This window comes from Planococcus citri, chromosome 4 (assembly GCF_950023065.1).
Source record: "Planococcus citri chromosome 4, ihPlaCitr1.1, whole genome shotgun sequence".
Classification (NCBI taxonomy): Eukaryota; Metazoa; Arthropoda; class Insecta; order Hemiptera; family Pseudococcidae; genus Planococcus; species Planococcus citri.
Genome location: NC_088680.1, coordinates 33,182,081 through 33,204,719, shown reverse-complemented (window position 1 = coordinate 33,204,719; position 22,639 = coordinate 33,182,081). Strand labels below are relative to the sequence as shown.

At 32.6% G+C, this 22,639-nt stretch overlaps 2 protein-coding genes across 9 annotated transcripts in view; one reads left to right on the top strand and one right to left on the bottom strand.

Moving 5' to 3' along the window:
- Window positions 1-2,359: 2,359 nt before the first annotated feature.
- Window positions 2,360-4,376, top strand: LOC135844473 (voltage-dependent anion-selective channel-like). The gene is made up of 7 exons (XM_065362691.1): window positions 2,360-2,505; window positions 2,771-2,994; window positions 3,086-3,206; window positions 3,332-3,459; window positions 3,542-3,650; window positions 3,752-3,960; window positions 4,050-4,376. The coding sequence occupies exons 2-7, from the start codon at window positions 2,778-2,780 to the stop codon at window positions 4,172-4,174; spliced, it is 909 nt and encodes a 302-aa protein (XP_065218763.1). The 5' UTR covers window positions 2,360-2,505; window positions 2,771-2,777; the 3' UTR covers window positions 4,175-4,376.
- Window positions 4,377-5,474: 1,098 nt separating this feature from the next.
- The window catches only part of LOC135843216 (phosphatase and actin regulator 1-like), a 126,764-nt gene continuing 109,599 nt past the window's right edge, over window positions 5,475-22,639 (bottom strand). For 7 of the 8 annotated variants that reach the window (XM_065361017.1, XM_065361014.1, XM_065361018.1 and 4 more), the window contains 10 exons: window positions 13,093-13,395; window positions 12,742-12,999; window positions 11,940-12,351; window positions 9,587-9,622; window positions 9,282-9,421; window positions 9,027-9,183; window positions 8,874-8,929; window positions 8,675-8,778; window positions 8,406-8,578; window positions 5,475-6,906 (listed from right to left, as the gene is read on the bottom strand). In XM_065361017.1, the coding sequence (XP_065217089.1) occupies window positions 6,891-6,906; window positions 8,406-8,578; window positions 8,675-8,778; window positions 8,874-8,929; window positions 9,027-9,183; window positions 9,282-9,421; window positions 9,587-9,622; window positions 11,940-12,351; window positions 12,742-12,999; window positions 13,093-13,395 (1,655 nt within the window). In that variant the 3' untranslated portion in view covers window positions 5,475-6,890. The remainder of the gene's footprint in view (window positions 6,907-8,405; window positions 8,579-8,674; window positions 8,779-8,873; window positions 8,930-9,026; window positions 9,184-9,281; window positions 9,422-9,586; window positions 9,623-11,939; window positions 12,352-12,741; window positions 13,000-13,092; window positions 13,396-22,639) is intronic. The other variant, XM_065361016.1, reaches the window with a different exon arrangement.

Here is a 22,639-nt window from a genome sequence, read left to right as displayed (position 1 = left end):
GACAATTTTTGGCAATTGCGTAAATATCGAAAAAAACTAGACTTTTCGCTATTTTCGGGGCCAAAAAATTAATTTTTTCAGACAACTTCCCAAAAAGCAAGATGAGGAAATTTCATTAATTTTCGAAAAAAACGAGAATGATAATTTTTGGCAACAAGCAAGACTTTGACAACTGTGAAAAGTTGAACTTTTTTGAGAATTATTGGCAAAAAAGAGATTCTCATTGCTACTTTTCGGTCATTTTTGGCAAAAAAAAAAAAAACGATTAACTTGGAGGAATTTTTGAAAAAAAATAAAACTTTTGGCAACTTTGCTAAAAAACAAGAATTTTTGTATAAAAACAAGTCTCTCACAATTTTAGCAGAAAGCAGGATTTTTTTGGCAAATATTATTGACTATTACAGGATTTTTAACGCTCTACTCATAACCGAGGTCCATTACTTTCAAAATAGTTCATAAAAGGGTAAAAACCGCGTTCAAAGTTTTGCCTCAAAAACTTCGAACGCGTTTTTATTCTTTGTTGAACTATTTTGTAACTTGTAAGGAACGGACCTCGGCAATGAAAAGTGTTTAAAATCTTGTAAGAATCAATACCTAACTCAATTTTTGCTGAAGTGGAGTTTGTCTAACTTTGTAACCAAGCTCCTCATTTTTATTTATTGAATTTATTTAAATTCACAAATTCTCTTACATTACAGGGTGTTGAATGAGACCTGGGCAATACTTTCAGTGAAATGCAGCTCGACTCGACTCAAGGAACGAGGAGATAGAGAAGATTAATAAAAAAATTACTATGAATGATAATTGAACATTGATAAGTTGCCTATCTTGTAAAATTAAGGAGCTAAGTGCTCTACAAAATAGGAAATTTTACCTATTTTGAAAAATCAATCCAAAATAAAATGTTTGAAGTGTGCTAAAATTGGAGTGCAGAGTAAATTTCGGCTTTTCATCTCCATTTGATGAAATTTTGTGAAAATATCAAGTTTCAGAAATCTATGGGAGGCTCCAGTAATTCTCAAAAAGTCGCTGGAGACTCCAAAACGACTTGAGACCCACCTACAGTCAACGTCGTAGCGTACTGAAATTAGTTTGCAGAATGAATTTCGGCTTTCCCACTCCATTTGATAAAATTTTGTGGGAATCTCCAATTTTAAAAATCTGCTGGAGGCTCCAGAACTACACTAAACGCTATGAAACAGTTTCCAATCGATTTGGCAGGTCAAAAATAGGCTATATCCCAGATTTCAGCTTTCTAGGTCAATTTGGTAAGATTTTGATTTTTTCCCCTCATTTTTGACCAGAATTTGATTTTTAAAAATTCACCAAAAATCGAAAACGGCAGTTTAGCACTTGAAATTTTGTCAGGTGATACATTTTTGCCTGCTGTTTCGATCTACCTTTGTACGGTTTAAAAAATTTCATGCAAGTCTTATGTTGTATCGCAAAATCTGCGATTTCGGCTGACCTACCAATTAAAATGGCTGCAAATTTGTGAGTGAGGCCATGTTTTTTTTTTTTTTTAAGACAAGGGCTAAAAATGTTCCTTAGAATTCCCCCTAAGAAAAAAGTTGTCACGGAGGATCGGCGGGGGATGCAATAGATCCTCATGCGGGCCCCTCGACTATTCTGGAAAAAGGGGGAAATTTCAAATCCATAAATTTCCATGGGGATTTTATAACAAGAAAACTTATTGCAAATGGCGAGAAAATTGTAAAAAAAAAGTGGTTTAATTTCTGCAAAATAATTATGCATAAAATTGTTTAAAATACATAGAAGAAAATTTTCAAAAAATTTGTAATAATGGAAAATTGATCAATTGTGTTGTACAAATAGTTGATAAGGTTAAATGACATTTTCAAAGTGACATTTTTTCAAAATAAGTTGGTATGGCCTACCTACCTCATGTTTTGAACTTTTGAAGAAATGTAAATTTCCAGAAACTCAACGGAAAGTTTCCGCAAGTTTCCAAAGTATATGTACATAGATTTTTGGGAACTTATCATTCCAAATTTAGAATCAGGTTTGCCGCTTCAATTTTGAAGACAGGCAATTGGTCATGAGAACATTTTTTGTTCCTCCTTCCGAGTACTAAGGGTTAACGTTGAGCGCATCATTTAATTGAATGATTCAAATATTTTCTTATTTTTGATGAATTTTTAAAAATTGATAGATTTCAAGTTTTGCTGAGCACATAATATCTCCCTCCCTCGTTTTACAAAATAGGCAACTTATTATAATAATGTTTTTTGTTCACCCTCAACCCTGTAGAGTAATCGAACAATGGAACGTATTCCTGCGAGAAACAAAAATCTGGAGAGGGAGAATCTCGGGAGTCCTGCTCCTGCGCGTTGGTCAAAGCTCAACTTCGATTTGTAGAATAATCGAGCGTTAGATATAATTTTTATCACTTCATTCCGACCAAGTTTTGATGGAAAAAATGGTGTAACATATTCTGTCTGCAGTCTTGTGCTTTTTACTCATTTTTAATTACGTTTTCGAATCGTAAGTAAGCCAGTTACCTATCTAATATTGTTTAAGTATCGTCGATTCCTGATCTGTATTAGAAATCACCATGGTATGTCTATGTACCTAACCCATGTATTTGAAACTTTCCTTCATAAAATAAAATCTCCTCATACTCGTACATATCGCGTCTACGTTTGAATAACCGTGTGATAATCCGAACCATTCCTAATTATCCTAAACTCCCAACTCATCGATTGCATTTTTCATCAGGTGACCAACATTGAGCGTTACTTTGTTCTAGAATCAACATGTCATCTAACGTAATATTGCCGCCGCCATTCTACGACGATTTGGGTAAAAGCGCAAAAGATTTGTTCAGCAAAGGATACAATTATGATACAGTGAAATTGAACGTGACAACCAAAGTTCCCACCGGCGCCAAATTTGAATTCGGCGGAACTTCTTACATCGATTCCGGCAAAGTTCTTGGAACTTTTCAGGCTACACATAGGACACCAAAATACGGTAGGTCTACATGACGCTGATCAGCTATTATACCTAATACCTACTAAATGATTCAGATTTTCACCTGATTTACGTATTTCACCTTTCACAGGTATCAATAATACCTCAAGATGGGAGACAAATAATATGATGAGAAATGAAACATCGTGCGATTTACTCAAAGGTGCTAAATTCTCCATCGAAAATACTTACTCCCTTATTCAGACTTCTTAGTAAGAGTAGCAAATTCTTATAATTTTTTGATAAATTAAGTTTCGAACACGAGCCAATTCACGTAAAAATGCTCCCTTTTGTTCGGATACCTATTTAAAGATTGTTTTTACTCTTGGTTTTTTAGCGATAAAACTTGGAAATTAAGAGCACAATACGGAAACAATTATCTAGCCCTCCGCACTGATGCTGATTTTAAAACCTCTACGGGCTATACGCCTCTTATTTCGAGTTCTGGAATTTTGCAGTATGGCGGTACGTTCCTTCATCGTTCCCTCTCGTATACGTAGCTGCGTGTTTAATTAATGTTTTCTTTCTTTAATTACTCCTCATATAGGTTACTTCCTTGGTCTTCAGTCAAAGTTCGATACGAAGGATTCCAAACTGAAGAGCCTCAACATGGGTGTGGGATACAATTCTAAAGAATTCGCTATTCATGGCAAAATGTAAGTGTTCCAACGAATTGGTACCTATCTACCTACGTATAATCTTCGATGAATGATTTACTGTAGTTCTCTCACCGTAATATCATCGTGTCCGGTTTTAGGAGCGATCAAGAATTATACAACTGTCACATTTATCATCAAGTGAATCCTTTCCTCGAAACTGGTGTTGAATTTTCATGCTCGAAGGAAAACAACGATCCTAAATTTGGAATCTGTTGTAAATACACTTGGGATCGTGACACTGCTGTTCGAGCTAAAGTGAATAATTCTAGTCAAATTGGTCTCAGTTTCGCCCATAAACTTAGGGATGGTTTGTATCGAATCTATTGAAAATGTTCACCCTTTTTTTCGGACACGTTTATTAATATTAATGATTTATGTGTATATTGTTTATTTCAGGTATTACTATCACGTTATCGGCTTTGATCAATGGCAAAAATTTCAATCAAGGTGGACATAAAATAGGTTTAGGTATTGAATTCGAGCCATATTGCTCACACGCGTCGTCGTGTTTCGTTAAATAACATTCTATGTAGGTATACTTTGTAAAGGAAAGAGTTGCAATTCTGTTCTGGTTTACAGGGATTGTAAGCAGTGCATTTTCACGACATATTTATCTATAGATACGTATTGTTTCCAATCTTATTTAATAAGTACTTTTTGTATTTTGTGTACTATGTTTGCTTAACGTTCCAGTTACTTTAATAATATAAGTTGTATGATTCAGTTTTTTTATTATTTCATTCGTCGCAGGGGACTTTATAAATGGCATAATTATACGATGCATCCACAGGTGTAATTTTCGTAGATACGATTTTATGAATATGCATCGAATGAGCTCAATGTTCAGCAGAGGGAAAATTAAAAAAACATGTCCACGTCAAAAAAAAAGTCTGTTGGTCATTTCTGAAAAAAGACGAGGCTTGAGGCAATTTGTGGGAAAAAATGAGACTACCAGGAACTTTTTGAAAAAAAAAACGAAAAACGACAATTTTTGGCAATTATTGACAAAAAATGAAACTTTTTGGACATTTACACAAAAAGCCAGACTTTTTGCTATTTTTGGTCAAAAAATTTAGTTTTTAGGCAGCTTAGCTAAAAAACAAGAAATTTTATCAATTTTCGAAAAAACGAGAATGGTAATTTTTGGTAACAAGCAAGACTTTGACATCTCTGACAATTGTAGCAAAAAACTGAACTTTTATAAAAAAGAGATACTCATCTACTTTTCGATAATTTTTGAATTTAAAAAAAGCGTTTGGAGGAATTTTTGGAAAAAAAAAGTAAAAACCTTTGGCAATTTTGCTAAAAAACGAGAATTTTTGTAGAAAAACAAGTCTCTCACAATTTTAGGATTTGTTGGCAAATATTTGCAAAAAGTGACATTTGTCTGCTATTTTTGTCAAAAAAATCAAGATTTTTTTCCTGCTATTTTTTGGTTAAAAAACGAGATTGTTTGGTAATTTTTGATAATTTTTGCCAAAAAAAAAAAACTAAAATTGAAAAATAACTGAAACTGAAACCAAAACAGGTAAGTACGCAAAAAAATCTCAAAGAAAATTATAAAATCATGAAAGCTTTTGGCTAGCTTTCAATCTCTGACTTTTGAGTGATGTTTGGGAAAAAATGAATTTTTGCCAATTTTTGGCAAAAAGTAACGCAGGCCAATGTTTCGTCCAAAAATAGCGACTTTTTTCAACGTAAGTCCATTTCAACTTTTTCATCACGTTTTCATTTTTGGAAAAAAACAAATGTCTGACGAAAAAAATCTTCATCTCGAAACCCATATCTTCGCATCGCAATATACAACAAAAAACACATCAATACTCCGAATAAAAGTATATTTACAACATCATTGCACATTTATATACACGATTGTTGATTTATAATCGGCACATAATAAAAACTTTTTCAAAAAAGCCCATTAACTATTTCATCGCGTGGTTTTTTTTTCATTACCTCCTAAAACTATAAGAAAAAAAACAATAATTTGGCAGTTAACATAATATTATAGGTACTATGGTAAAGCGCCCGTAAAAATCACCCTTCTCTTACTGAAAATATTGCACATGAAAAAGTCAATGACCAAAAAACACGAGTATATAAAAACACTAGGTTTTCCTTTCGTTTGTTTGATTGTTTTCAACACATTTATACTCCCACGCAAGCGTCACACACACAATCATCTATCACACATCAGCACACATACACACACAAATATACTTTCAACATCGGCATCATCAACATAATCGTACAAAACGTTACAAAAAAAGTATACAAAAACAAAAAGAAATAACAGAAAAATTCGATCACATTTTGAAATTTTGATGATACACGGTGTGGTGTGCTTCGTGTACATATAACTCGCGAAACACACCACGACGACGAACGACAACAACGTGTCATAAAAATCGAAAATAATACACAACACCTTTATAGAGCGATATGTATTGTACAAAAAAAAAAATAAATAAATAGAGAGAGAGAAAGAGAATAAAACCACAACAACGTTGTACTAACACACGTAAAAATTTCAAAAGTTACCGTTTAAAATTATATAAAAACGAGAGAAAAAAAATTCAATATAACTTGGAAGAACTCGAGTATTCTCAAATTTTGATTTTACCTGAAAAGTAGTTTGTAGTACATGAAGTGTATTAGAATATTATACATACAAGGTATAAGCGACTTGACGACTATATAAATTTAGTCAATAATAATAATTCGAGTAAAATTGAGGGGCCGGGGAAAATTGTTTAAAAAAATAAAACATATATCGCCGTTCACAAAGAGAGAAAAAAAATCACGTATCCCAGATACCTACATTCCAGCGTGAAAACCACACGTAACAAAGTGAACGTGTGTAATGACACACGAGCCATTATTATAAATTAAAATACTTTCAAAGATCACAATGCTAATTTAAGTAGGAAAAAAAAATATCCAAGGTTTTTTGTTTTTTTAAATACGTAGCTACGAAAAAAAAAAGGACAGGGGAAAAAAGAAAGAAATCAAGAAGGGAAAACAAAAGATAAAAATGGGGGAAATAATCTAAAATAAAGAAAATAAATAGCAAAAAAACAATGAATTGAAAAAAAAAAACAATAAGAGTATTGAAAATTGGAAAAAAATTCGCTATAATTAAAAAAAAGAAAAATAGAAGTATACATTAGAAAATAAAAAATAAAACGGAGGGGTATGAGAAATATGACGATCGCTAGCGAGCAAAAGCAGCAAATGTCAGGGTCGATGGAACCTGAAAACAGAAAATTTTTCAACGTTGATTAGAAAAAAATAAAATTAAATATAGGTACATGGCATCTAATAATCATAAATAATACTTAATTATATTTTAATTTAATAATGAATCGCAATCTTTTCACAGGAAAATTTTTATCTAAATCTGAATTTAAAGAACGCCATATAGAAAAGCGTAAAAAAGTAAAATTATTTTTCTTCAAAATATAAATGATTCGCCAACACAGCTTACTAAAAATTTTTCAATTTTTTTCAATTTTTGAAATTGGTTCCGAATCAAAGCTAATTTCACTTCAAACTGATCTCAAAATAGAAAACATTTTGAAAATGATTGATTCGTGGTTGAAGAAAAAAATATCAAGAGGTATTCTAAATTAAAATTTTTCAAAATGAGTTCAAAAACGAAAGTTTTGAAAAAAAATAATTGAAAACAATATGTCGGTGGATTATAGAGAGGGGAAGGGGAAATGCAGAAGATTTCGAATGGATTTAAACCAATTAATCGTAAAATGCAGTTTTTCAAAAATGAGTAAAACCAAGAAGTTAAAAAATTCAAGTGGGTGTTCATAACGATTCCAATTTTAGAATATTATTTTTAAAATTTAGATGGAAATTTGTTGACACCAAACTTGAGTTAGAACGAAAAAAAAAGTAAGAAATTCAACGAAAAATCTTCAAAACTTGAAATAAAAACAGTATTGGCAAAACTGAAGAAAAAAATACGTAACTGACACGAAGCAAGCAAATGATTAAATGTTTCCAAATTATTCAAATTAGATACTAAATCAAATACCACGAAAATGCAATTAACGATACTGATTAATAATTCCACAAACAAAATAAAAAAAAATTAAAAAGCCAAAAGATTACATGTGCAGAAAATTATTACAAGTGCATAACATACACTTACCTGCTTCTACCACCAAATAATGTTAGAGTTAATAATTACTCCACCAAGTCTTAAGTAAAGCTAAATGCATTAAACACTAAAAAAAAGTTATGATTGCAAACTATGTAGCACATCACACAAAGCACATTACAAAATCTTTATGATATGTATGTACAACAAAAAACATTCTACTAGTATACAGAGTCATTCGTCCAAGCGAAGTTTTTATTCAAGGAACAAACAGAATTCCATCACAGGCATCAACATAATATGTATATGCAAAAATCAAGGCTTTTAAGCGCATTTTGCAGAGTTATGGTCGAAGAGAGAGGGATGAGTGGGTGGGTTAAATGACAGCCAGTGCATAAATAAGCAAATAATCAGCAAATGTACGTAAAATATCCTAAAATTAGTCGCAGATTAATGTATCGTTAAATTAATGATGTTTGGGCGAAAAGGGAGGGGGGTATTAATATGAGAATTAGCGCAATCAACATCAACAGCACAGCTTTTGCATTTATGATATCATCCAATAATAATACTTCTCGACAAATCATTCCAAATTCTATACAATTTCACAAACGTAAGGATAAAAAAAAATCACATACCTCGTAAGATGTCTACTTTCTTCGTGCACCGCCATTTCGGAGCTTTTAAATTCGTTTAATTCTTTACGTATGGCCGCCTTATCCTTTGGCGTCAACCTGGTCCACGGTTTATCGGCTCTTCGATCGTAATCGTGAGCTTGTGTAACTTCGATATAATCGTTAAATCGTATAATCTGTTCGAAAACACGAAGAAAATAAACCATATTAGTTAAAATATTCCATTACAGGTGTCATCCGCAGGTATGAAAATAAACCTCTGTGATACGAACCTTCTTTTCTTTAAGCTCGTCAACGGTTGGCCTAAAGCTCAGCTTTCGTAATAACATGCGTTTCTTTTCTTCTTTCATTTTTCTTTCTTCAGCAGCCGTTTGTTCTGCGAAGCGAATTTAAATCGAATTAGTTATTTTGATCAATGAAGTTGTCAGGTGTACTCGAATATCTACAGTATTTGTTCTCGAATATACTCACTTTTGAGAATGTTTCTTTCTTCTAGCTCTTCTTGAGTGGGTCGCATACTTAATCGTCTGTTTGAAAAATAAAAATTTAATTAGCTTCAGATATTTAAAAAAATAAAATTCGTCATTTTATGTATGAGAATTAGATCAATCGACTCTAGGTTACCTTATCAATCGTGCGCCGACAGCTTCCTTGCTCTCTTGTCTTTCTTTTTCACTTTGTACTTGCAGAATGTTACGATTAATCAACTCTTGTCTATCTGGTCTTAAGGCTAATTTAATCGCTAAACTATCTTTACGAGCTAATTTGGCCGCTAATCTATCTGCAATTGGTCGAAAGAAAAAATCACTCGGTTAGTAGAGTACAGAAAGGGGCAAAGTTCACACAAGGGTTATCCCTGTAAGTGAGAAGGATACATACTATCACCATCGTTATCATCTCTATATAATACAGGTCCATCGCCGTTTGAATAACTTGAACTATCGTGGCAGTATTCATTCTCTTTATTATCGTTTGAAAACGGTAACGCGACACCAAATCTGACCGGTTTCGATGAGCCGCTGTGATAGAAAAACAAAAAACAAAAATACATAATTAATTTTACCTTCGAAGATGCAAAATTTATGTATATTTATGCCATATAGACTAGATAGAGATGGGTAAGTGTATGATACATAAGGTAATTGGTAAATAATGTACATATGAGTGAGGTACAAAGTACAAACCACATGTGAATCTTCGGCACCAACGGTAACCTCCGGCTGCGTCGTGCCGCGAAAAAAATCACACAAAACAAATATAAATTACTTGAGGAATTTTATCCCACCCTTCTTCAAAAAATGAAAAAATAACACTGATTCATTTTTTTTGTTGAGGAAATGCAACATTGAAAACTTGGGGTATTTTTCCAGTGACTAGATTTCTTGACTTTTTTTTTTTTACATGAAAAGCTCTAGATATTTAATTTACATATATAAATTTCATCACAAATTTTTCATTTGTATTGAGAGACAAAATAAAGTTTGCTCCTGAGTTCCTTGCCCAGTTTTCAACTTTTTGTAAATTTTATGATACTCCGCAAAAAATATTGTAAAATGAACTTTTGAAAAAAATTGAAAACATTGAAAAAAAAAGTTGGAAATGAATTCAACATTGAAACATTTTTTCACAAAAATATTTTGGATTCATTCCATTTTTGCTTTTGGCAAGAGGCAGAAAGATATTTACATGAATTGAAAAAATGTAATTTTATAGAATTTTTTCAGGTTCTGGAAACTAATGAAAAACATTTTTTCCAGAAAAATCATACTATGATTTTATAGTTGAAATCAAAATAAAATTGTTTCATATTCACACAGCTCCAAAAAATTGAGTAAAAAAATTCGATACTAAAACTTCCAATATCACATATCACAATTCCCCCCTTCTTCCAACGTGCATGAAAACGCTAAAATAAGGTATCTAACAAAATGTGAAAATGAAAAAGGCCTTTAGAGTGGTAATTTTTCAAACACTTCTGACGCCTTTTTTTGGGAGGAGAAGGGAGCGAGCAAAATTTCATACCCAAATTTTTCACTTTTCTAATACTCCAAAATTTGTTTGAAGTGAGTGAGAGTCGAGAATATCTTTACATTTTCAATTTTTTGTTGATGAGACATTTTGTAAACATCTCAAAATTTATTTCCTTCTTTCTGGAGGAAAGGGAGATGGCGGGGGAAGGGGGATCAAAACTTGACAAGCAAATTTTTCGCTCTTCTATGTATAATGTTTTCGGATATTCCTGTTCTTTTTTGGGGGGGGAGGGGGGAGTCAAGGAGGAAGTGATAAAAGCTTTACCGTTTTGGAAGGCACTTCGACTTTCAAAATTTTCAACTCCTCTGGAGCGTTTTTGTTTTCAATGAAATTGTTATCAACTTTTTCAAAGTACTTGTTCTAAAGAAATTCAAACAGATTCTTTGAAAATCACTTTTGGAAGAGGAGGGGATAACATTTTTGAAAAAGTTTGGATTTACTACATCAAAACAACGTTTTCAACAAATTTATCATTTTTTTTCAAAATGTAATTTTGTTTTTGTTTTTTTTAAAATTATTAATAAGAAAGAAAAGAGAATAATAATATGTTTCATCCCGAGCCAAACGAAGACAAAAATTCAATTATTTTAAAAAAATGGCAAATTTTGATTTTTGAGTTACGAAATTATAAATTGGGAATTTCAAAATGAATTTTTCCAAAATTCTACAAAGGAAGGATATGAACAGAAAAATTTAAAGTTATATCGAAAAAAAGCAGGACATCAGAATGCACAAGCAAATGTCAGGACAAAAGCAGGACTTGCAGTACTGTGAAATACTCATTCGAACCCCTCCAGTCCCCCTCCTCTAAACTACATAATATGTATATACATCTTTTTCCATTTTGCAATATATGCAGCAACACCTGTTCTATCTTTGACATTTCTATCACAATTTCTCTGTGGATTCCAATCTTTGTACCATTTATAGAGAACCTCAGTGGCAGATGCTCAAATATGCTTTCTTGCCTCGTCCGGCTCAGATTTTATTCCAGAAAATATATTTTTCAATAATTTACTAGCTCTATTTTAGTTTTTTAGTCACTTGTAACATATTTTTTAATGAATTTGAAAATTTGAAATTTTGAATGGAAAATTGAAATCATAGAAAATAAGTTTTCGAAAAGTTCAACATTTTTAGAACAATTTTCACTTTTAAAAATTCAATTCTTCAAGTCGGTTTTCACTTTTTGAATCATCTTTAGAAATAGAACTTGGCAAAACAGACTAAATAGACTACAATATAAGAAATAAAATTCATATTTTTGTGTACTATTGGCAGGAGAAGGAAGAGGGGTAGAGGTAAACTTGCAATTTCCTTCCAACTTAATTCCACCCTTCAAAAATTTGGATTTTCATCATCTTGAAGAGGTCCACTAATTACAACAAGTTCTCAAAATAGATAAGTAGAATGGCTCAAAATGTAATCCTTTTCCTACTCTTCGACCCTTCCAACTTCCAATACATCCACTAAAACTACATATTTTTTTTTTACAAGATGACTTACGTTATAGCCGGCGGCGTATTGGCGCCTTGATCTTGCGTCGGAGTCGACGGTTTCTTCAATGCAGATTTTAATGGTACGGCGAAGAATTTCGGCTCCTTGGCCGGGATCTTTTCAACTCGCGAAGTATCTATAACCGGATCCGGTCCGTGAAAGATTTTCATGCTGGCGAAACCATTCTCGTCATCATCGTCATCGTCGTCGTATTCATCGTCGATGTCGTCGTCGTCGTCGTCATCGTCATCATCGTTCATATGTCTGCGATCGTGCTGGTGATGATGGCGGTGGCGATTGCGGTCGCGGTTGTCTTCTTCGTCGTCGTCGTCGACACATTTTTCATTATCACAGTCACCATTTATATTATCGTTGTCGTTGCAGTCTTCGTCGTACGAGTTACCGTACTGTACGTTATCGTCTGAAATAGCACGGAAAAAATTAGAAATATTAGATAGGTATATTAACATTTATTGAATGAGAAAATTAGTATTTAGGTCCAACTATTACAATACTGAAAAAAAATTATTAATCAAGAGTTTTTGCCCAAATTCAGTTGAATTCTGCTGACAGTCAACGATAATAGTCATTTCAATGTGTCTGCCACTTTCGGGCATTCGTCAGATTCTCAAACATTCAAATAAGTATACTGAACTTTTGTCTCCAGAGCTCCTAAGATCATTTCGATTAAAAAAGCAGCCTTTAGAAGAAACCTCTAGACAACACTTCCCTCCATCTGACGTCTGGACTCAAAGAAGTCACCCAAATAAGACTACAGTCTGATTGACGTAAATCTGAACCGAATACTCACCATCGTACGACATATCCGTGGAATTCTGATGATGCATAACGTGATTGAATCTTCTAGGCGTCGGGCTAGGAGAACTGAACATAGGAGGCGGAGGTATTGGTCCGATTTCCGATACCGGAATAGGGGGCTCTGGTAATTCCAGCAGCGTGAGTACTTGAGAAGCGTTTTGATACGACGACGACGATGTCGACGATAAAGACGGTGGCGGTGGCGGATGATTAAGCCTAGGCGATCCGCTTATAATGCTATTATCACAAGCTAAACAAACAAATACAAAAATCCACCATTAACATCTTCTTTGATCCCTTTTATGGCATTCGAATATCGCAAAAACAAAAAACAGTCCTTTACCTGGAGGTAATATGCTACTAGGCGACGAATTGCCAGTAGGCGAATTGTTGCACGGAAGATTATTATTATGGTAACACAAAATACGGCGATTTATACGGGCCGGCGTACAACCCAACGAATTCGGTCGTTCCGGCCTCAGCGTACCGCTACTGATTAATTGGTGTTGTTGTTGGATTTCCGAGGCCGTTATCGTAGGCGGAGGCGGCTCGCCGCTTTGCTTAAGCTGGCGACGGGGTGAGCAATGTTCATTTTTGTCCGTTGCTCTCGGCGAATCAGTCTTATTGCTATTTTTATTATTAAAATCTGCAACAAATAAACAAATACGTCGAAATCGTTAGTATAAATAGGTTTGCAACACAGCTACAGGCATGCTAGATGATCCGATAGATTAAGTATGTACTTCGTGCATATCCAAAAAAGGGTACCAGCCATAGCCATTACTTTCTCAAGTCGAGGCAATTGTACACGTAAAAACGATTCGAGCGAAAAAATCACGAGAGTGCTGCATACCTCTTTTCCACACACAATTTCTCACCAACCTTAAAACCACAGAGTTTTCCATTTTTTTTTGCAAATTTTTAAAATTATTTTCTCTGTAACTCGCATTAAATTTTTAAAATTGAGAGAATTTCCTTTCTTAAACAATTTCATTATTTTTTCTCATGTTTGATCATTTTTTATTTTTTGTTATTTCTTAATGGAAAAATACTTCAATTTATGGACATTTCAATAATTACATTACAATGGTAAGTGAAATCTTCTCTTTGTTTCAGATTTTAAAAGTGTTTTTGACATTTTGTCATTTTGTGCATTTTCAAGTGCGAAGAAAGTACCTTACGTGTTCAAGTTTTTGATAATTTTTTTCTCATTTTTCATAATTTTGTTTTTGTCATTTCCCTCAAGTACTAACCAATTATTAAAATGAAACAAACACTTCAGTTTTTTGGATAAGTAGGTACACATTTCAAACAGGTTTTAAAAAATATTTTTGGAGGTTTTACATTATTTTTTAGTCATTTCTTGTGGTTTTAAGCGCGAAGAGAGTTCGCTAAATGAGTAAATTTTCATTTTTTAAATTATCATTATTCCTTACCTAGCTGAGGGAATTAAATGCTATTTCCAACTACAACATTTCACTAACCGTTTTAGAAATTTTCTTCAGTTGAAAATCACAATCATAAGTAAGTACATCCATATTTTATTGAATACCATAATTTTGCAATTTGCTTATTTTTTCAATTTTTAAAAATAATTTTAGGTACAGTTTTAGCATTTTTAGTCATTTCTTGCGATTTTAAGGGCGAAGAAAGTGTTTCAATTTTTTGATATTTCAACAGAACATCAATATCAAGTAGGTACGTCTTAATTACATACTTATCTTGCAGAATAATTTTTTTTTTTATTAAAATGTGTTTTCACTTGATGATCTGAAATATCTTTTCTTTATTGGATATTTTCTCCATTACTCATTAGTAAGCAAATTTTATAAATTTGTTTATTGGAATAGTCAATTTTTATTATTTTTAAGTATTACCAAAAAAAAACTTGCACAAATTTTCCATTTTTTTTTTCAATTTCTTCAATTTTTTTTCTCAATTTCAACCTGTTGACATTTTTTTTATTATTTGATTTTTCAAGGGCAAGTAAATTTTAATGGAACATACTTTTCTAATTTTTTAAACATTTTTTGCTACTTTTTTCCCGAAGATTGGAAGTGCTTCAGACAATTTTTTTGTTCTAAAACAATTTTTCTGTTTTTTTTTTTTAAAGTACTTTTGAATCAATTTTTGCCATTTCTTCAAATTGAATCTATTCAACTCTTCGACATTTCAGCAACAAAATTATATTTTGAAAAAGAATAATATAGAATAGACCTGTTTTGATTTCAATGGACATTTCAACATTTAGGTACATTAAAATGGTAAGTGTAATTTTCTCTTTGTTTCAGGTTTTGGTTTTAAAAGTTTTTTTGACATTTTGACATTTTTTGTCATTTTGTGCATTTTTAAGTGCGAAAAAAGTGTTTCACAATCAACAACCAATATTCAAAATTAGTTCTAAAATTATTTCCTTTAGTAAGCAATTTTTTTCAACTCTTTCATTTTTTAAACATTTTTTCTTTTCAATTTTCAAAATTTTCCAGTTTATTTCCTCGTCATTTTATCGTAAACATTGAAAAAATTCCTTTACTTGAACAATTTTTCCATTTCTTCTCATTCAAGCACTAACCAATTACTAAAATTGAAACATTCCAGTTTTTTGTATAAGTATTTCAAACAGGTTTCAAAATTTTTTTTCGAAGTTTTTGTATTCTTAGTCATTTCTTGGAATTTTCGGCGCGAAGAGAGTTCGCTAAATGATTAATTTTCATTTTTTTAAAATTATTATAGGTACGTATTATTTGTTCCTTTATCTAGCTGAGGGAATAAAATGCTATTTCCAACTCCAATTATTTCCAGTTCTAAAAATTATTTTCTTTAGATGAACATCACAATCATTATAGTATTTCGTTGAATAGTTTTGCAATTTTCTTACTTTTTTAATTTTTAAAAATATTATTACTATTTCAGCATTTTTTGTAATTTCTTGAGATTTTAAAGGCGAAGAAAGTGTTTAAATTTTTTGGTATTTCAACAGAACATCAATTAGGTATATTATGTTACTTATCTTGCTGAATAATTGTTTCATACTTTTTTTCTTAGTGATGTATGTACATATGTATAAAACTGATGGAGTAACACGGTATTATTCCATTGTTGTCTCAAGTACAGCTATCAAAGAGACATCAAAGTATAAATTCTTTCTATTCTAAAAATTGAATATTTTCTTCATTAATAAGTAAATTTTAAATTTTTTTACCATATTGATAACCTTTCAACTTACTTATAATTTTTTTTTGTACAAAAATTATTTAAAAGTAATTAAGCGATTCTCAATTTATTATTCAAAGAGTCTAACAAACATTCCTCGATGAAATGCATTAGATACTTCTACATTACCTTTTTGCATTACCATATCAACAATTTTATTTAGCTTAACCCTTCCCCTCACAAAAAAAACTCGAAGAGTTTTTTCGAAATTCAGAAACACGAAGAGAAGTTTCGCTTATTTAAGCAAGTGTTGCCTTCTTTTGAGGTACAAAATGAACAATTTTTTTAAAAATTTCGCCAATCGATTCATTTTGAGGTTTTTAAAGAATTTCAAATGAGTTTGAGAAAAAATACATTACTTTTCAGGCAAAATGCATTGCTTAACATTACTTAAATTACCGAGAAGTTTAATGCATTACTTTTACAAGGAAAGAAGTTTATCATCGACGACTTTAATGCAGTGAATGGACAGTCTTACAACTTGGACTATCTCTGCGGAATCAACGCTGTTTATTCAGTTAAAGTGAGGGCATACAATACATACTCCAAATACTATGGGCCCTGGACGGAGAAATCAGGGACGAAACTAAGGGGGGGTGTGGGGGGTGTAACACCCCCCCCCCAGTCATTATGGATAGTCGGCAAATTCGGCAAAAATGGGTTTAGTCGGCAATCGCCGACTTTGCCAAAATTTGCCGACTTTGCTGAGACTTGACAAAGTCGATCAGTTTTAAAAATTGTTTGTCCTTATAAAGAAGCTTATTTGCCGACTTTTATGGAACTTGGAATAGCACATTCTTTGAAAATTTTGCCCTCGCTTCGCTCGGGCTGAATACTATTCTGTTTCTAAATTTTTGTACCTGGGAAAAATTGGTTCTAGGTAGAGGTACTCTTCTAAATATTGAGAATGTGGAATGTAGGTGATTAAAAAATTAACTTTTTGTGAGAGAGTAAAAATTTACGTATACTTACTAAGTACTTAAATTATGAATTTTCAAATACTTCAGCCCTCGCTTCGCTCAGGCGGGTTGTTTTTTTTTTTATTCAAAATCAAACTATCTAAAAATCAACTACATATTCAAACTTTTAAAAAATGTTTAAATCCAAAAATAAACTCCTCACGTAGAGAAAAAAAATGTTTTTTTACTTCTCGAAATACGAGATTTCGAGAGCTTTGCCCTCGCTTCGTTTGGACCTTTTGCTTTTCTTTTTTGGAGCTGAAATTTCTAAAAAAAAATCAATCAAATTCTGGAAATTTCAAACCGAAAAAATCAACCTCCTCTCATGAAAAATCATTGTTTTTTTACAAATAAAAATAAAAATTTTCAAAAGCTTTTGCCCTCGCTACGCTCGGGCCAATTTGTTTATTTATTTTCATTTTTATAAATTGAAAAAATTCAGCTTAAGGCTTCTTAAAATTGAAAAATGAACATGCAAATTTTTATGTATGTCATAATAGGCTATGAATATAACCTAATACCCACATATGTGTTCAGTATATCAATTGGCAAACTTTTCTTCTCATCAGATTTTATTTCACATTAAAAAACTCACTGTTTTAGTCGGCAAAATAGGTATTTTTTTGTCATATCAGTCGGCAAATTTTTGGTCCAATACCCCCCCAAAGAAAATGCCTAGTTTCGTCCCTGGGAGAAATACATCATATTTTCTCTACAAATATTTAAAAGTAAGTAATTTTTAATCAATTTTTACCATCTCTTCAAACTGAATCTCCTCAATTCTTTAACATTTCAGCGACAACAGCAAATTATGGGAAAAATCTACAGAATAGACCTGTTTTGACTTCAACTGATTCATCAGAAAAGGAAGCACAATAAAAGGCAAAGATGTACTTAGCTATAAAAAGTAAAAACTTTCAGTACAACCACAAAGCTGACTAAAAAATAAGAAAAAGAAGGGGGTAAACCTTGAACGAAAAAAATAAAACACGCAAACACGTATTTTGGAACACAAGACAAAAATTTCAATAAAAAATATAAGTAATCAAAACCTACTCGTAGAGACGTATAGTTTCTCGTCTACCTTCTAAATAATAAGCAGTACAACACACACGACTAAATCTCATCGACGAAATTGTCCGCCCACGAATTCGAACGTGTTACAAATAAGCTAACAAACTTCTCGAAAGTAAAAAAAAAAAGTTCCAAACTTTCAGACGAAATTTCAAACGACGACGGAAAATCCAGCTATTGATGGAAATTTTCCAAAAACACGACGCTTTCTTTATTTCGAAGAAGTCGAGCATAATTTGAAATTTATTGTAGCGAAAAACTTATTCGACATTTTATATATTTTTATTCGAAATTTTAAAGCTGAACGAATACAAACGTTCTACGATTTAAAATCGAAACAAAACAAATCATTTTAATGAACCGAAATTGTACAATGTACAGTGAGTAAGTATATGAAAGTAAGCGTTTGCCTTTGATATGCCAGGTGAATGTCTCTGAATTAATATTCAATTCACCTAATCAAAAAGGGCTAATTTTGGAGAAATTATCCCCAATTTAGGACAGTTCAAAGGTCCATTACCCTTACTACATTGGACAATGACACCAAATATCTCCTTGAATTTCAAAGATAAGCAATTCTGTCTCGTAAGTAAAATTAACCGAATACCAAAGCATGTAGAAGATAGATCCTTTTCAAACATTCGAGTCTAAAATTAGCATAAACGGATTTATAGGATCATAAAAACAGATTGTATACATATCATATACCGAGTGCAGTTTCCTGACAAATCACCTCGGCTATATTTTCTTTCTATAATATCGAGTTAACGACGAGAAAAAATTTGACTCGCGAAAAATGGCAAAAGAGGAAAAAATATCTACGAAGTCGCGTCTAAAATATCCTAAATTATTCCAAACACGAAATGGAATCGTCGCGTCGCTACGTAATCCACTTTAAATCAACTCTTTTGTCTTGCATCTCGCGTACATTTCGTGCTGACTTTTTTTTTCTTCCTTCGCCCAGACTCCTACACCTTTATTCTAGTATAAATGAGCACCACAACTCGGTACAATATATTCACACGAACTTGGAATAATGTTCTACAAATGTACCTATATGTGTACGAAAATAATGACGAAATGTAACATATTCTACAGGGTGTCCCGTAAGAAATTTGCCACAATCGAATTTATGTTGAAAAACTTTTCTACACGTACACATTAAATTTATAAAAAATGTTGAATTATTTTATGACTTAATTCTCAAGTGTATGATTCGTGGTTCCTCCTCAGCTCCTATTTTTGAGAAAATTTTTCAAGTGGCCAACTTGAAAAACTCGTGTACTAATTTCAGAAGGAACATCGAGCACTTTTTTTGAGAAAGGCCCATGGTACTTTTTTCGCCAGAAACGGTTTTTTTTAGAAATAATCGTTGTATGTAGTAGCCTCGTACAGTAAGAAATTTTTTATTTTTCGAAGATATTCCCCGGATAGAAAGAGTCATCTTATTGCTAAGCCACATTATGGGACACTTGGTATACAGAAAACTAGTAAGTAATTTTTTTCATTGTAATACCATATTTTCACACTTCGCCTTCGGCTTCTCTGCACCCTCCTCTCTCCTCCACCCGGCAATAAACAACGCCACACTGCCACACATACATCTTACACATAACAACAAAAACACATGCTACGACATCAAAGCCGCCAGCCTGCCAGATACAAATACAAGTAAAAACATACGCACGCATACGACATCGCGGCGACATGGCACAATAATAATTACTAAATCAACTTTTACTAAATTACAGCCATTAATCTGCTTGTTTATATGGTACTTTAAAAATGACCCGAGAAAACAACACGAAAATTTTATAAACGCCTATATGAGTATAAAAAAACACATCTAAATTCATCCTAAGAACCGACATCAGCCTAATCTGAAACTGCCCTAAGGTGGTGTTTTTTCCCAGCTCATACTGCATAAAAAATAAGGAAAAGAAAAGCTGAAAAAAAACAACACAGAGTGGCGAAAAGATGGGAGTAGAGGGAGCGACGTATATCACGACAAAAACGACGAAATCATTACAGCCAGCCTTGCCTTTTCGCCCTAAATCCGGGCCTCCCCCCTGTCAACTTATACTCCCACACATGCATATACATCACAATACCGCTACCAACCCTTTGCTGCGTCGAATACTGCGACGTGATATCGTAAAATTGGCCTTTTTCAGCGGTAGCAGCCTTTTCTCGGTCTCCCTGCCAACCCAGTCGCGTGAGTCGTTTCCTCTTCTAGTCTCCTCTTTGGCTGGTCCAAGGTTTTCCAATTTACACCTTTACGACCTTCTCCTTCTTCCATATAGCTTCGTGTATCTCTAACCTACCCCGTCCTTGGAGGTTATTTCCTTTATTTAATATTCGCCGAATTCATATACTGTACGAAAGACGTATAAAAACGTGCCTAATCCATACATGTACTATAAGTTGTAACGTAGTGTTAATTATTTATTTTCCTACCCCCAATAAGTGAGGGGAAGTTGATGGATACATATGTGTACTGTACTCGTCTGGAGATTATTTATGCCCAATCCTCTCACTGTAAGCATATCACGTAGCCTGTACATGAAACGATAGAGAAGTAAAAAACTTGATCTCGAGCAGTAAGTAAATTAACTTTGTGATTGCGCATATTGACGTTAACATCATCAGTATAGGTAAATAGGTGCCAGATAGGTAGGCAGGTAGATAGGAAGCACTAGCCAGGCACTCGTTAAAAACGGAAATTAAAATGGGCCAAAACGCCGATAAAATTTTTCCTCCAGCGTTATCGTGCCATTTCCATATTTAAATTAACGAATGCCAAGCTTCGTATACCGATCATAAATAACGACTGCAACAGCGACAAAAAATGACGACGACGATACGAGAAATAATGGAAAATTAACTAATTTCTTATCGATGTGACCGTAAATGCAAAAATAAAATACGAGTATGTTCAGCATAGAGGTAAGGCATCAATTTTTTAATTTCGATTCAAGTGTAACTTTCAATCAAAAATTTACTTGTAAGATTCAACAAAAACAACTCACCATCGTCGTGTTGGGCGATGGTGAAACTATCAAATCAATCAATGCACAACACCCCAAGCTACCATCAAATTCCCTGTAAGTTCTCACAGATAAAATGACTCAAATTACAGTAATCATTTGCTGGGTGTTCCATCACAGGTGTCTAATATCCAAGCGGTAATGAGGCAACCTAACCTACACCAAAGTAAAAAAATCGATTTGTCGACAATAGATGTCGAAGGAACAAAAAGATGAACTATTCAGTGCAATTTGTGAAAAATGACAAAAATTATCGAAAATTTCACCAGTTTCAATTTCAACTTGATTTTTGCCATCACAACTATATAAACTACTGAGTCAGTATCACAGCATGACGACATGACATCCTCACCAAGTAAAGCATCAATTTTTAAATTTTGATTTAAGTGTAACTTCAATCGAAAATTTACTTGTAAGGTTCAATAAAAACAACTCACCATCGTCGTGTTTGGATGTATGTACAGGCATATTATGCCTATTAAGATTCTATGATTTTTATTTTTAACGTAATTGAAATAATATGTATTATTTTGATGTCGAGAATTCGAATTAAAATGATTTGAACGATTTTGCAAATTATTATTCACTTTATTTTGAATTTTTAATTACAATTTGATATTATTCAATTCGAGAATCTTCAAGATGAACAAGGTAATGGCTTAAATATCCTGCTCCAGGATATCGACTTTTTAAGCGACCAGGAGGTCCTACCCAATGTCATGAAATAGGTATCGAACTGTTATTTTATACGATATACCTACTCAATTTAATTATTGAGTCAACTCCTCAACTGTAAATAACTTATGTACTCGTAAGTTTTGAATTATCAATTAATTTGACGGATTTATTTGAAATAGTTCATGTGAACTTTTTAGTTTAATGCTCTTGAAATGATCAATTTTAATCTAAAAATTTTGCAGATTCATTTTTATTTTATTGTAATGATTATGATTTCGTGAATTCATGCTTTCTTTTACAATTAGATATTTTTGCAGATGCTTTGCATCTATAGGCTTTTGCATTTTTAAAATTCTCTGTTTGTGTTCATCACTTGTTTAAATGATTGTTTTTAGTTTCCTTTTAGATTGTTTGGATGAAGGATTTTTCATTTGAAATTACTGTCCACAGTAGCTGTGTTATTATGTATGTGTAATTGTGTATAAACTATAGGTTTCCTCATACCTTGTCCTTTCCTATAAACTACCCACTTATCCTATTTTCTTTAGATTCCTTCTATTTCCTCATTTAGAAATCCTAATGCAAAACTGTCACTCTTGAGCTTAGAAAATTCGCCCCTCCTACCCTCGGGTTTATATGTACCATAATAATTGCAATGCTCATTTAATTTGTTGTGTATCAACATGGTTACATTTTTTATTTCAGGAGACGACTACTTTTGCGAAAAAGTGACGTTTTGGAACAATAGCGGTAAGTAGGTGATTTTTAATTTTTTCGAAACACTTTGAAAAAACCTCTCACTATTACAATTTCCATATCCTCAAAATTTTACTAACATTTTTCATGGCATTGTATTTCTACTTCTACAGATTATATGTAAATTAAATTTTACGCCCGCCTTCCTCCCCTCTCCAAAATA